This window comes from Schistocerca serialis, chromosome 10 (genome assembly GCF_023864345.2).
Source record: "Schistocerca serialis cubense isolate TAMUIC-IGC-003099 chromosome 10, iqSchSeri2.2, whole genome shotgun sequence".
NCBI classification, from domain to species: domain Eukaryota; kingdom Metazoa; phylum Arthropoda; class Insecta; order Orthoptera; family Acrididae; genus Schistocerca; species Schistocerca serialis.
This window is the reverse complement of record NC_064647.1, coordinates 162157620-162174150: the sequence shown is the minus strand read 5'-3', so window position 1 is coordinate 162174150 and position 16531 is coordinate 162157620. Positions and strand designations below refer to the sequence as shown.

The window sequence follows — 16531 nt, the reverse complement described above, 5'->3', positions numbered from 1 at the left end:
TGGCACAACTTGACTAGAAGAAGGGATCGGTTGGTAAGACATGTTCTGAGACGTCGAGGGATCACCAATTTAGTATTGGAGGGCAGTGTGGAGGGTAAAAAAGAAATGAATACACTCAGCAGATTCAGAAGGATGTAAGCTGCAGTTGGTACTGGGAGGTGAAGAGGCTTGCACAGGATAGAATAGCATGGAAAACTGCATCAAACCAGTCTCAGGACCGAAGACCACAACAACAACATGGCAGCGCCATCTAGCGGGCCAACCATAACGCCATCTTGTTTCCCAGTTCAAGCTAGACAAGTTTCGTTCTTTGTAGTTTTTTCGTTTGACGCTAATTTCGTGAGATATTTGGCCGATCACGATCAATGGACCACCCTATATAATCTATCTGAAACCTTCTAGTGTCTCCAGGTATCTTCCACGTATACAACCTTCTTTCGTGATTTTTAAACCAAGTTTCAGATATTATTAATTTGTGCTGTGTGCCAAATGTTACCAGGCGGCTTCCTCTTTCATTCCTCACCCCCAGTCCATATTCACAGACTACTTTTCCTTCTTTTCCTTTCCCTACTATCGAAATCCAGTCCACATCAACGCTACTCACTGTAAATCGTTCGGAGTGCAAGTGGCTCACGAAACATGTAACTATAGTTCAATTCTTTGTTCTTGGCGGTTCGCGCGTGCCCGCCCAGATGCGGGAGATTGCTACGTTGCCAGTTGTACGCGCCAAGAGAAGCAGCGCCATAGTATAGTTCGCAAACTTACGTTTAAGGGGGAGCGCGCAGTTTATGAAGTAAAGCCACCACGGCCGCATTAACCCTTCCGCTGCTACAGAGACGTGCTCCCCGCATTCCGCGATGTGCTCGATTTTGTCATCATTGCACTGCTCGCCTGTGCAGACACATGGTGTTTCGACTGCTTTGACACACTTTATCATTCGTTTTCACAAAAACTATTTGGCCCAAAAATTTGATTTTTACACATCTTCTTGACTGATACCTTCCCCTCATAAATGAATTAATTTTGTTTCGATGTTCAACGCAGTTGTTGTGCAGCATTAGATGTAGTAAACCATTGCACGAAATTTTGAAGAGTTTGCAGAGGTAAAAGTCCATAGCGTATACTTTCTGTTGTGTCTAGACAAGACAGCCTAGACACTATGAGAGGAAGCCGAAAGGCACGCGCTTATAAGCTCGCGCAGGCTGGCGCGAGGTCTGGAACAGTTAAGGTTGGTCGGTTGGTTTTTTTGGGGGAAGAGACCAAACAGCGAGGTCATCGGTCTCATCGGATTAGGGAAGGACAGGGAAGGAAGTCGGCCGTGCCCTTTCAGAGGAACCATCCCAGCATTTGCCAGGAGCGTTTTAGGGAAATCAGGGAAAACCTAAATCAGGATTGCCGGACGCGGGATTGAACCGTCGTCCTCCCGAATGCGAGAACAGTTAAGGGAATTAATAGTAGCTAAGTAGTTGATATAATACTTAACTTTAATCCACATTTGTAGAACATCGCTCTTGATGATACATTAATAGAATCTCAATATCAATTGAATACGGCGCCTTGCTAGATCGTAGCAAATGTAGCTGAAGGCTATGCTAACTATCGTCTCGGTAAATGAGAGCGTATTTGTCAGTGAACCGTTCCTTGCAAAGTCGGCTGTACAACTGGGGCGAGTGCCAGTACGTCTCTCTAGACCTGCCGTGTGGTGGCGCTCGGTCTGCAATTACTGACAGTGGCGACACGCGGGTCCGCCGTATACTAACGGACCGCGGCCGATTTAAAGCTACCACCTAGGAAGTGTGGTGTCTGGCGGTGACACCACACTTTCCATATGGTCGATTTTAGTTGCCGCTAGAAATTTCAAAAAATTACATTCAAACGAATAAAATTCATGAAATAAGACACTTCGATATTGTTTTTAAATAAAGAAAATATTAAGCACTGAACAAAGTCTTTAAAATAATACGCAAAATACCGACAAACACTATTGATATGACTACGAATTACTAACGTTTCGTCGAAGTACAATAGGAAATAAACAATTACTGCTGTTCTTTATTGTGAAAAAGTGGTTAGTGAGAATGATACAAACACCTTTCCTTGCTATCGCCTGAATTAGGATGCTTATCGCTTGTTTGGTTTAATTAATTAATAGAATATGAAGCAATTGGTATAAAGAATGCTTTTTCCAAACTTTCTATAAAAGAAAGTCTGCTATCAAGACTTTATTTATGACTGAACGTTTCTAAAACTGAAGATACTCGTCCGTGCTCTGCACTGCAGTCGAGCTCTGGCAACGTCGTTCTCTGTTCATTGGCTGACACTGTTTTGTGACGTTAGATGCGCAGAACGAACCTAAACTCGGCCGCCGTCATAAATGACGCGCACTTTAACTGGACACTATTACCTACAACCCTTTCTGTATCTCGCTTCCTAAGGGGGATAAGACGCTGTTTGCTGACGTTGTATTTTCGACTCGCTGTCACGTTGTGACCTCTCGACCTCCAGACTTCGGCCTCTCCCGAGCGCCAGCAGTACGGTACACACGGGCTGTTGTGGTCGCCGCGTTGGACTTGGCGGGCGATAGAGCGCTGTGTGACGTCACGGCGGGGTCAGGCGACCCTCGGCCCAGTAATCGGTTGTCCGCCCTGCAGCAGACAGCCAGAGCGTGCCGCGCTGCCCACCGGACGAGAAGGGAGACGGGATGCTGCGATCCGCCGCGTGTCTGCTGCTGCTGGTGGCCGCCTGCGTGGCCGAGGAAGTCACCTTCCGGAACTGCAACGAGAAAGGTGAGGCTCCGCGGCCGGTTCATTCACTTCCTGGAAGCCACGAATCGGGGGTAGGTGCGGCGTTTCTCGCTGTGGTGTACGGGAAGGTGTCGTCGTTGAGTGACTGTAGGAGGATACAAGATGACTTGGACAGGATTTGTGATTGGTGTAGAGCAGGGGTCCCTAAACTACGGCCCGCGGGCCGAAACCGGCCCGCGAGGGCCGGCAAACCGGCGTTAGCTGGCCGGACATCCCCGGTATCCGGCCGCCAAATATTTGAGGTGGTACGTATACTGCCAACAATTGAGTTTCGAGGCCTATCGCGGCCCGTACACCGCGACATTGTCGGAGCTCTATCTTTACAAAGCGGTAGGTCATGGTTAAACTTGTGGCTATCCACAATAAACAGACAGACCATTCTCCGTACGATAGGGGAAAAAATAAATAAATAAAGAACGGTTAACAGACTAGATTGGCGAAAACATTTTAAGTAAAAAAATTCTTTGCATTTTATTCTACTCACGAGTCTGGTGCAAGTATTTCAAATAGCCACTTCGGTGACTAGCCTTAGTAATCAATCATTATGGAAGATGCTTCTTAAGTGAGGTTTCACTTTCTTTTGATTACGTTGTAAAATACATACAGAAAGGACTTGGAAGAGCAGTTGAACGGAATGGACAGTGTCTTGAAAGGAGGGTATAAGATGAACATCAACAAAAGCAAAACTAGGATAATGGAATGTAGTCTAATTAAGTCGGTTGATGCTAAGGGAATTAGATTAGGAAATGAGACACTTAAAGTAGTAAAGGAGTTTTGCTATTTGTGGAGCAAAATAACTGATGATGGTCGAAGTAGAGAGGATATAAAATGTAGACTGGTAATGGCAAGGAAAGCGTTTCTGAAGAAGAAAAATTTGTTAACATCGAGTGTAGATTTAAGTGTCAGGAAGTCGTTTCTGAAAGTATTTGTGTGGAGTGTAGCCATGTATGGAAGTGAAACGTGGACGTTAAATAATTTAGACAAGAAGAGAATAGAAGCTTTCGAAATGTGGTGCTACAGAAGAATGCTGAAGATTATATGGGTAGATCACATAACTAATGAGGAGGTATTGAATAGAATTGGGGAGAAGAGGAGCTTGTGGCACAACTTGACTAGAAGAAGGGATCGGTTGGTAGGACATGTTCTGAGACATCGAGGGACCACCAATTTAGTATTGGAGGGCAGCGTGGAGGGTAAAAATCGTAGAGGGAGACCAAGAGATGAATACACTAAGCAGATTCAGAAGGATGTAGGCTGCAGTAGGTACTGGGAGATGCAAAAGCTTGCACAGGATAGAGTAGCATGGAGAGCTGCATCAAACCAGTCTCAGGACTGAAGACCACAACAACAACATATATGATGACTGTTGAATATTATTAAGGAGCCGGCCGGTGTGGCCGTGCGGCTCTAGGCGCTTCAGTCTGGAACCGCGTGACCGCTACGGTCGCAGGTTCGAATCCTGCCTCGTTGCATGGGTGTGTGTGATGTCCTTAGGTTAGTTAGGTTTAAGTAGTTCTAAGTTCTAGGGGACTGATGACCGCAGATGTCAAGTCCCATACTGCTCAGAGCCATTTGAACCATTTATTATTAAGGTAAATACATTGTTTGTTCTCTATCAAAATCTTTCATTTGCTAACTATGCCTATCAGTAGTTAGTGCCTTCAGTAGTTAGAATCTTTTATTACCTGGCAGTAGTGGCACTCGCTGTATTGCAGTAGTTCGAGTAACGAAGATTTTTGTGAGGTAAGTGATTCATGAAAGGTATAGCTTATTGTCAGTCAGGGCCATTCTTTTGTAGGGATTATTGAAAGTCAGATTGCGTTGCGCTAAAAATATTGTGTGTCTGTTTAGTGTTGATCAGAATAAGTAAAGAGAGAAATGTCTGAGTACGTTCAGTTCTGCTCAGCTGTTTGAAAATCAAAAAACGTAAGAGGTTAATCAGCACAGTAACTCATAAATTTTTCTAAGGGGATGTTTCACCTGTTCCACTCACGAATAGTGCGTGGAAAGAATGATCGACGGTAAGCCATCGTATTGGCTCTAATTTCTCTAATTTTCTCCTCGTGGTCCATACGCGAGATGTGTATGGGGGGAAGTAATATGATTTTCGAGTCCTCCTGAAAAGTACTGTTCCGAAATTTCAATAGTAAATCTCCCCGTGATGGACAACGCCTCTCTTGTAACGTCTGCCAGTGGAGTTTGTTTTTAGCATCTCCGTAATGCTCTCTCGCCAGCTAAACGATCCTCTGACGAAATGCGCCGCTCCTCATTGGATCTTCTCTATCTCCTCTATCAGTTCTACCTGATAGGGATCCCAAATAGATGAACAATATCTACATCTACATCTACACGGATACTCTGCAAATCACATTTAAGTGCCTGGCAGAGGGTTCATCGAACCACCTTCACAATTTTCTATTATTCCAATCTCGTATAGCGCGTGGAAAGAATGAACACCTGTATCTTTCCGTACGAGCTCTAATTTCCCTTATTTTATCGTGGTGATCGTTCCTCCCTATGTACGTCGGTGTCAACAAAATATTTTCGCGTTCAGAGGAGAAAGTTGGTGATTGGAATTTCGTGAGAAGATTCCGTCGCAACGAAAAACGCCTTTCTTTTAATGATTTCCATCCCAAATCCTGCATCATTTCTGTGAACTCTCTCCCATATTTCGCGATAATACAAAACGTGCTGCCTTTCTTTGAACTTTTTCAATTTACTCTGTCAGTCCTATCTGGTAAGGTTCCCACACCACGCAGCAGTATTCTAAAAGAGGACGGACAAGCGTAGTGTAGGCAATCTCCTTAGTAGGTCTGTTACATTTTCTAAGTGTCGTGCCAATAAAACGCAGCCTTTGGTTAGCCTTCCCCACAACATTTTCTATGTGTTCTTTCCAATTTAAGTTGTTCGTAATTGTAATACCTAGGTATTTAGTTGAATTTACGGCTTTTAGAATGGGGCGAACGAGCGCCTTATAAGCCAGTTTTTTCGTGGAAGAGTTACATTTCCTTAAGATTCTTCCGATGAATCTGAGTCTGTTGTCTGCGTACAGCAGTAGATTTCTTTTCCTATGTACGCGGAATACGTTACATTTATTTACGTTCAGGGTCATGCCAGAGCCTGCATCAATCATCAATTCTCTGCAGGTCGTTCTGCAAATTATTACTATCTTCTGGCGTTGCTACTTTGGTATAGACAACGGCACCATCTGCGAATAGCCTTAAAAAGCATCCGTCGCTTTCTAACAGATCATTCATCTATAATGTAAACAGCAACGGTTCTATCACACTTCCCTGTGGTGATCCGTATATTAGCTTTACATCTGTCGATTTTGTTCCGTTAAGAGCGACGTGTTGAGTTCTATTTGCAAGAAAGTCTTGTATCCAGTCGCATGTCTGCTCCGATACTGCGTAAGCTCGTATTTTTTCATTAAACGGCAATGCGAGACGGATTCAAATGCCATCACTGAAATCAAGGAACACGGCATCAACCTGAGCGCCGTTGTCCACTGCGCTGTGGATCTCATGGAGGCCGGCCGGCGTGGCCGAGCGGTTCTAGGCGCTACAGTCTGGAACCGCGCGGCCGCTACGGTCGCAGTTCGAATCCTGCCTGGGGCATGGATGTGTGTGATGTCCTTAGGTTAGTTATGTTTAAGTAGTTCTAAGTTCTAGGCGACTGATGACCTCAGAAGTTAAGTCCCATAGTGCTCAGAGCCATTTTTGATTTCATGGAGGAACAGAGCGAGCTGAGTTTCGCAGGATCTCTGTTTACGGAGTCCATGTTGATTTTTACAGATGAGATGTTCATTTTCCAAAAACATCATAATTCTTGAGCATAAAACATGCTCCATAATTCTACAACAGATTGACATCAACGATATAGGTCTGTAATTGTGTGGATCTCTGTTAGGGCCTTTCTTAAAAACGAGAATGACCTGCCCTTCTTTCCAGTCGTTAGGTAACTTACGTTGCTCAAGCGATCTATGATAAATTACTGCTAGAAGGGGAACAAGTTCTCTCCTATAATATTTATAGAATCTTAAAAGTATCTTATCTGGTTCTGATGCCTTTCCAATACTAAGCGACTGTAGCTTAGATAGTTAGGATCTGGCTATATACCGTTCATCATAAGAATAAACCTCATGTAAGCATTGCATTTCCGTTCACGTGGAGCAGAACCCAAGCTGTCTCGAGTACAGTCAAGTACGATAGTGAGGATACGTTTTATGCTGTGCGTTACGCGTACATCGACTCAGCGATAATACGGGACCACAGCTTTACCGGCGCATTTAACTTGGAAAGCACTGGCTAGCTACCTGGTACAACTAACGAGCAGTGCTGTGAACAGTTGTAGTAAAGGCATAGAAACAGACGAGCAGATAACAATATAGTCTTGAGTGACATTTAATTTTTGAACAGAACGAAATAATGGTAAAACTCATGCTATACGCTTCTTAGGTGATCTACTGGAAAACATAGCATGCTCTCGATCCCATCCAACATAGTACTGCAATTAAAAACGACTTTAACAAGGGTAATATCTCTGCATGAACTATGTGCAGCGTAAAAGCGAACTGCTGGGATTTCACCATGTAGTTAAATATTGGACCCACGGAAGGTATTAGTCAGTCGTCTGGTAACCACCGAACTTCTTCCATGTCGGACTCCGAGTTAAGTGGTACACTTCAATACTGCTACAATGATACCGAGGCGATAAACAACAAAATCCCAAGCCAGGAAAAAGTCCATATTTCCTCCTACCCCTCTTTTATGACGTGCTGTTCTTCATTTCGCTATTGTTCGGCAGTGACGCGTCACATACAAACAGTGGGACAATCAGAGCCCAAGTAGCGCTTACTGAGACTGAGACTCTACATGAGTTTTTGAATAAAAATAACGTAGCTAAAGTATGATTAACAAAAACGCTGACGGTTGTTCATACACCAGAATGTCTTCAAGCTTCATTTACAGTGACATAGTAATAAGATATCCAAACATAAGTTGGCTCTACTTCCAAGAGCGGAACAACAGCAGCGTACGAGAGTTATGGCTGCCGCCCAATCTCACGTCTGTGTTTGTTTAAGTCAGGTTTATCGTTATGATGAACGGAGTATAGTACACATCTTTTTTACTTTTAAATTCTGTATTTATTTACAAATATAAATTTTAATTAACAAATATTCAATCATAATTTTTCAATTAAGTTAGGTTTCTTTTATTTTAATTACGGTACTGGTCTTATGGATATAACTAAAAATTTTATATAGATACGCGAAATGCTTCATTGTTAAATGAAAAATATATGTAAATCAATAATGTTGAACAATTTCTAGAGATAAAAAGTACTTTATTTTCTTCTTCTCTTGCTTGTATAAGGTCCTCTTATGACATCTGTATATTTTTGACAAAATTACATGTAAATCGTTTATTTCTTGTTGATTACATAGGATTCGGCATACGTGGCAATTTCAAGTGTTTCTGTTGACACTGCATGTATATATAATTTTATTCTATGTCTAGGTAATAGTACTATGAAACTGTATCTTATGTTTGTGTCTAAATGGAGTAATGTCCATGAAACATCTTGGAACGTAATTTCTTTTATATACTATGTTGTTAACACAGGTCACGTATTTACTTTCTATAGAAGAATTATAGTGAAATTTCACATTTTTTTAGTTATAATATTATATATATCACGCCAATGACAATTATAAGATTATAGATCGTTTCAGTGTCAATCTTATAGCTGCCAAAAAAATGAAATTTCACTATTATTCTTCTTTAGAAAGTTATACAAGACCTATGCTAACAACACAGTACATAAAAGAAATTATATTTCAAGATGTTTTATGGACGTCACTCCATTTAGATGTAAATATAAGATAAGCTTCCATAGTACTATTACATACAAGGAGAATAAAGTGATATAGGCTATACATTTAATGTCAGCAGGAACACCTAAAAATGGCACAAATGCCATGCCATGCTTGTCGTGAACCTATGCAATCAACAAGAAATAATTTGCAACTATTTTTGCCAAAAGTATAAAGAAGATTTTATTTTGTATTAGACGTCTCGAATTTTTAGTTTTGTCTATAAAAGACCTAAAGTCACTGTATGAGCCTACGACCATTGTCACTGCTCGGGAAGATTCTCCGTCTTGATCACTATTACCATTTTTAGGGTTCTGTACCTCAGCCGGTAGAAACGGGATCCTTACAGGACGACTTTGTTATCTGACTATTAATAACCCTTTCTCTCAGGAAAGGGGAGACGTATCAAGCTGAAATTCATGTCACATTCTAAGGTCTACGACCCCTTTGCGGCATAAAACATTTAAGCTTGAAAGTCAATGCAATCAAAAGATACAGCCATTTATGTCACATATGTTGATATGTTGCCTGTATCGATATCGATGACGGGCAAAAATCGTCGCAATCCTCGATTTCTGGGATGCATAATTAATTATGTGCGCGAGTCCTCCTCGCTCTTGCTCGGATTTCTTTTGTTTTTCAATAATACACTTTAGCGCGTTTTGGCCAGAGCCACGCTCAGAATTTGCCATCAACTAATAGAACAACCGAGAAGTAGTATTTCTAGAAATATTACAGTAGCACATACACAGGATAAAACGAACCAGTGTCACATTTAAAATCTCGATACCCTGGCAGTTCCCATGTTTGCTTGTACCGAAGAGTACTGCTGTGTAGTGAGGGAGCCTACCTTAAATAACGGTATGTGGCCGTTAGGTGGCGTTAAATGAAAATAGACGTGTCAAAGTTGATATTCAAATTAATATCAACAAGATTTTTGTGGTATTAAGGAGACAGTTATTTTATAAAAATAGTGTGCAAAAATAATAAAATAGTAAAATTTGACGATGAAAACCATTTAAGACGTGGCTTAGAAGTATACAGGGCGGAGATTAACGTAACTTCCACAGTAAGTATTAAGTACGTGAAAGCGCTGTCGTAATCGCTTTTTCTTTTTATAAAATTTAAACCTTATGACTTCATTATTTAAAATACACAGAAAGGTCGTTAAAATGTGAACATAAAAAATGGGAACGTCGTCATTTTGCGGCTGTAGTGTTTACTTCTGGTGTTGACATAGCAAGCTTGGCCATGTTCGCTATATGTGAACATTTTAATGTCCTTCCTATGTATTTTAGTAATAAAGTCAACATATTTTGTATTTCATAACCTATCCTGCGCAAGGCTTTCCTTCTATGCATAACTGCTGCAGCCTATATCCATCTGAATCTGCTTTTAATCTCGTCAAACGCTGTTCTCCCTCTATAATCCCCCCCCCCCCCCCCCCACACACACACACACTTCCTTCCACCACCAAACTGACGATTCCTTGATGGCTCAGGCTGTATCCTGTCAAGCGATCCATTCTTCTGCCACAAATTTCTTTTTGCCCATTAGATTCAGCACTCTCCCTTAGCTGTTTGATCTACCCTTCCAATTTTCGACATTCTTCTGTGGCAGAAACTTTCGAAAACTGCTATTCTCTTTTCTCTTCTTGTCTGAACTGTGCATCGTCCACGTTTCACTTCCGTATAAAGCTACACTGCAGACTCATACCTTCAGAGAAGACTTCCTAACACTTAAGTTTATATTCGATGTTCACAAATTTTACTTTTCTGAAATTCTTATCTTGTAGTTGCCTATTTGCATTTTATATCCTCTATTATTTATTTTGGATATATGTGGTACCTTAAGAGTGGAAGTGCCAACGGCCTTTCCGCCGTGGTAACACCGGTTCCCGTCAGATCACCGAAGTTAAGCGCTGTCGGGCTGGGCTAGCCCTTGGATGGGTGATCATCGGGTCCGCCGAACACTGTTGCCAAGCGTGGTGCACTTAGCCGTTGTGAGGCAAACTGAAGAGCTACTTGACTGAGCAGTCGCGGCTCCGGTCTCGTAAACTGACATACGGCCGGGAGAGCGGTGTGCTGACCACATGCCCCTCCATATCCGCATCCTGTGAGGCCTGTGGGCTGAGGATGACACGGCGGCCGATCGGTTCCGTTGGGCCTTGATGGCCTGTTCGGGGGGAGGTTCGTTTAGTTTAAGAGTGGAGGTGATGGCAGTTTGATACGAATGTGATAGGGTGGGGGCGGATGAGTATATAACAGTAAATAATTTTTAAAAAATCAATTGTTTTGTGAAATGATTTGTCTAAAAGTAAGAAATATAACAGAGCAGAGAAACGTTTGACTCCTTTTTGAATGATGCTCGAAGTCATGTAAAGCAAATGAGATGCGTCAGATGCTTCTCTAATCTATATTATTTCTTATTTTTCGAAATCATTTCACAAAATTTTTGACCGTTTTCTTTTTTGCAAGTTTTATATAGAAACCACGAAGTATAATATACTTCAATATCGATCGGTATTCAGTTATTATTAAGAGTATATAGGTCAGGAGAAAGCAGAGAAGTTTCAATATACGCTGTACTTTGATACCTTCATTTTACTTTTTTAACACAGACGAAAGAGTTCGACGATTTGTGCTCCAATGCAACATTTTACGAACCAAAATACATAGGCCTTACAGAGATGCACTTTGATGCTTCATTTACGTAGTCAGCAGTAGTACGTCAAATATTTCAGTTTACCTCAAATCACTAAGTTTTTCTTAATTATCCTGATTACTTTCAAGCAATTTTTTTTAGGTTCCGTCTTTCAGTCGGTAAAAACGGAACCCTTATAGGATTAGTTTGTTGTCCGTCTGACTGCACACCCGACTGTTAAGACCCAATTTTCTCAGGAAAGGGCACACGTAGATCAAGTTAAAATTTGTCGCATACTGAATTCTATAGTGCCTTGGCGGTGTAAAAACTTTAAGCTTCAAAGTCAGTGCAGTGAGAAGACATTGCCATTTATGTTACATATTTTGCTACATTCAAACTCACTCATCAAAGCCTGTAGGGTGCTTTCCACTGACATAGAATCGTGAAATTTGGCAAGACGGAAGGTTTTACAGTCCAAGTAAAGGGAAAAAAAACATGAAAACTGTTAATTTGTAATATCACACGATTTGTTTGGCACTTATTATCCGTCTGTCTTTTTGTACGCCTGTTAAGACACCTTTTCCTCTGGAACGCGTGGGCGTATCATCTTGAAATTTATGACTCATACTGAAGTCTACGGTCCCTTGGTAGTGTAATAAATTTAAGTATTCAAGCCAATGAAATCAAAAGATACTGCTAGTTATGAGGGGCGTTCAATAAGTAATGCAACACGTTTTTTCTCAAGGCCGGTTGGTTTTATTCAGGATTCCAATACACCATATTATTCTCTAGTCTTCTGACTACAAAACACTATTTTTCAACACAATCTACGTTCAGTGTGACGACCTTATGGCGTCTTACTAAGACGGCCTCTATGCCCGCGTGGTAACACTCTACTGCTCGATGTTGGACCCAACAAGACGCTGCACCAGTAACCTCCCCATCATTCATGTACTGTTTCCCTCGGAGCGCATCCTTCATTGGGCCAAACAGATGGAAGTTGGAAGATTTGAGACCAGGGCTGTAGGGTGGATGAGGAAGAACAGCCCAATCAAGTTTTGTGAGCTCCTCTCGGGTGTGCAGACTTGTGAGGGGCCTTGCGTTGTTGTGGAGTAATATGAGGGGCGCTTGAAGTCCGTGCAAAAATAAAAATTACTCACGTGTTTGGGGTAAACCTTTTTTTAGTTTTCGACATAGTCTCCTTTTAGACTTATTCACTTCGTCCAACGCTGTTCTAATTTGTTGATCCCTTCCAAAAAATAGGAAATTTCCAAGTCTGCAAAATAGCTATTAGTTGCTGCAATCACGTCCTCGTTTGAATAAAATCTTTGTCCCGCCAGCCATTTGTTCAAATTGGGGAACAAATTGTAGTCCGAGGGAGCCAAGTCTGGAGAATAGGGGGGATGTGAAACGAGTTGAAATCCTATTTCCATTACTTTTGCGACCACAATTGCTGAGGTGTGTGTGGTGTCACCGCCAGACACCACACTTGCTAGGTGGTAGCTTAAATCGGCCGCGGTCCGTTAGTACATGTCGGACCCGCGTGTCGCCACTGTGTGATCGCAGACCGAGCGCCACCACAAGGCAGGTCTCGAGATACGGACTAGCACTCGCCCCAGTTGTACGGACGACGTAGCTAGCGACTACACTGACGAAGCCTCGTTCATTAGCCGAGCAGATAGTTAGAATAGCCTTCAGCTAAGTCCATGGCTACGACCTAGCAAGGCGCCATTAACCATTTTAAGATAGAGTCTCACTTGTATCATGAAGGAATGCTGTATTCACATGAAGGATTAAAAGTTAAGTATTAAAGCAGCTACGTACTTTTCTTGCTACCATTCATTACGTATCCTGTTTCAGACCTCTATCTAGCCTACGTGAGATTACGCGTGCCTTTCTGCTACTTTAGTGTGGCGTAGCTGTCTTGCTACGCCACAACAGTGTGTGCTGGTGCATTGTCGTGATGGAAAAGGACATTTTGCTGTCCAATCGCCGCTGTTTTCTTGCAGTTCGGATTTCGAACTGTTCAGTGACGATGAATAATATGCACCTGTAATAGTTTTACGCTTTTCCAGATAGTCGATGAGGATTATCCGTTGCGAATCCCAAAAGACGGTCACCATAACCTTTCCGGCCGAAGGAATGGTCTTTTTGGCACAGATTCTCCCTTGGTAACCCATTGTTTAGAATGTTGTTTGGTCTCAGGAGTATAGTAATGTATTCATGTTTCATCCACAGTGACGAAACGACGCTTTAAGTCCTGCGCATTCTTCATGAACAGCTGCAAACCATCCTTGCAACACTTCACACGATTCCGTTTTTGATTAAGCGTGAGCAGTCGCGGAACTCATCTTGCGGATATCTTTCTCATGTCCAAATGTTTATGCAAAATATTATGTACCCGTTCATTGGATATGCCCACAGCACTAGCAATCTCACGCACCTTAACTCTTCTGTCATCCATCACTATATCATGGACTTTATCAATGATTTCCGGAGTCGTAACCTCCACAGGGCGTCCAGAACGTTCAGCATCACTTGTGCCCATACGGCCACACGAAAATTTTAAAACCACTTATAAACTGTTCTAATCGAAGGTGCAGAGTCACCAGGATGTTTATCAAGCTTCTCTTTAGTCTCCTGAGGCGTTTCGCCTTTCATACAGTGATGTTTAATCAGCACACGAAATTCTTTTTCTTCCATTTTTTGACAATCACTCGACTTCCTTGATTCATACAAATGCCAAACACAAAGCAATAGACCAATATGGCTGAAACGTGGTGTGCATTCTTTCCAAAGATGCTACTAACTAAACATGACCTCGATAGACGCCGGGGTGCCATCTCTCGGACTTTGCAAGGACTTGTCAAACGCCCCTCGTAGGAGGTAGTTCCCATTTTTGTGGCGACTGTCTCGCTGACGTCGTTCGTTCAGTTTCCTGCGGGTAGCGCAATACGCTTCAGAGTTGATCGTTGCACCATGAGGGAGGACATGAAACAGACTAACCTTTGCAGAATCCCAGAAGACTGTCGCCATGACTTTACCGGTTGAGGATGCGGCTTTCAGCTTCTTTTTCAGAGGAGAGATGGCGTGGTACCACTCCGTGGATTGCCTTTTTGTTTCGTATTCTAAGTGATGAACCCACGCTTCATCGCCTATGACGATGTCTGACAAAATATTGTTACGATCTGTCTCGTAACCCGCAAGCAGTTTTCTCACAGATGGTCCTACGTTGCTCTATATGGTCCTGTATCAGTACTACCAACAGAAACGTCTAGCTGGGCAGCGACGTGTCTGATTGTAATACGTCGGTCAACTCGAAGAATGGCGGTACGTTCCACCACTGCAGAAGTCACAGCTGTGTGCGAGCGCCCGGGACGCAGAGGGACGGCTTTGAGCGACCTTGTTGCGATGATGACACATGCCTCGCCCAGTGACCCACCGTGCTTTTGTTCACTGCCAGGTGTCCGCAGACAATCTGCAAGCGCCTATGAATATCTTCGATGATCTGCTTTTGCTCCAAAAGAAATCAACGAAGACTCTGGTTGGAACGCAGCTCCTTTACAGAAGCCATTATGAAGTCTACATATAGTGCAGCCACCTATCGGAAATTCATGAAACTATAGGGGCTGAAGTGGGACTATTCCACGATACCACGCAGCAAAATCCGCATTTGTGTTGCAGTCCTTATTGAAAGCCCCTCGTATGTCACATGTTTCGATAGTCGCAAACTCACTCATCGAGACCTATTGCGCAGAATTATTATTTAATTTAGGGGCGACTAATCACTTCAACAATAACAACAAACAACAGGGTTCACGTTGTTACAACTTAGCAAATATCCTCTAGTTCCCTAATGTTACATCAATGCCCGCTCCCAACTGGCCATGGTTGATATGCTAATGGAGATAGGTGCCTTCAGTAACTGCTTACACAACATTAGTAATTTACGTAATTTATTAGTAATAGTTCACCAACAACAACAAGTCTTAAAACACTTCATAGAAGACTGAGTAAATAACTGATCCTTTGGGTAATAAATTCTCAACCAAAAACAGTAGCAAACAACATCACTTCCAAATAAAAACTTACACAATCATAATGGTAGAAAGGTACCTTTCAAACTTCAAAATTAACTTTCGTTTAACACGCATATATAAAAACATATACAAAACTCACAGTTAGTAGATATAGTAAATTCCAATAATAATAACCCGCTGAACTAAAGCGCAGAACTGAATTTCAAACCTATCCAATGAGTAATCCTGTTAAAATTACGTCCACAAATAAGAAATATAATAACTTTATGATAACGCCCATACGGCATTGGCCACACTTTTACACACTCGTCAGTTCCTTTTAAGTGACAGTCACTGCTCAGTCTCCACACAGTTAAGCAAACTAACACAGCAGAAGTCGCTGAAGGTTAATACACGTACCGTAGTCCACTGCTTTCTTCTCCAATGTCATGACATCCTTATTGTGGGTGAACATGCTACAGCACGGCGTGTTCATGCTGGGCCCACGCTGCCTTGTTTATCTGCCATGGCAGAACACCCACAAAGGACATCGGCCACAGATCGCCGTAAATTGCGTCCATACAATTGCAGAGCCCACGGCTTATCGTTCCACAGCAGCACTGCATTCACAAGCGTCTCGGTTTCACCATCAGTCCACAATCACAGAGCGCCTAAATGATTCAATGCACAATTCGGACCATCCGTACCACAATACTCTGCCGTTCTGTCCTTCTCGCTCGGTACTCTCCAATCCTCCTCTCCTCGTCGCCAGAGGGACGCTCGGCGCCCCAGTATCTCTGGCGTGGCCAATATCGACCTTCACACTCGCGGTCGGAACACAATCGTGCCGATTTTCGGCACACTACGTGGTTCTTCCCATTAACCTAGAATCATAACATTTGACAAGAAGCAATGTTTTACAGTACAAGTAAAGGAAAGATTCGAAAATTGGGAATTCGTAATTCCAACACAAGAAAAAACAAAATATTTTTGTCATGTTATCTGAGTATCGATTAGTTTGTTAATACCCGTCTGTCTCAGGAAATGGTAGACGTAGTACGTTGAAATTTGTGTCACGTACCATAGTCCACGGTCGCTTGGTGGTGTAAAAAATTTAAGCTCTTACGTCAATGCAGTCAGAAAATATGGCCATTTGTGTAACATATTTTGATATCTTGCGAGTATCGATG

At 42.4% G+C, this 16531-nt stretch overlaps 1 protein-coding gene across 1 annotated transcript in view; it reads left to right on the top strand.

The window, feature by feature from the left end:
- Nucleotides 1-2621: 2621 nt before the first annotated feature.
- Nucleotides 2622-16531, top strand: part of LOC126425054 (MD-2-related lipid-recognition protein-like) — a 102988-nt gene continuing 89078 nt past the window's right edge. Inside the window, exon 1 of the mRNA XM_050087964.1 lies at nucleotides 2622-2786. Coding sequence (XP_049943921.1) covers nucleotides 2702-2786 — 85 coding nt within the window. The 5' untranslated portion in view covers nucleotides 2622-2701. The remainder of the gene's footprint in view (nucleotides 2787-16531) is intronic.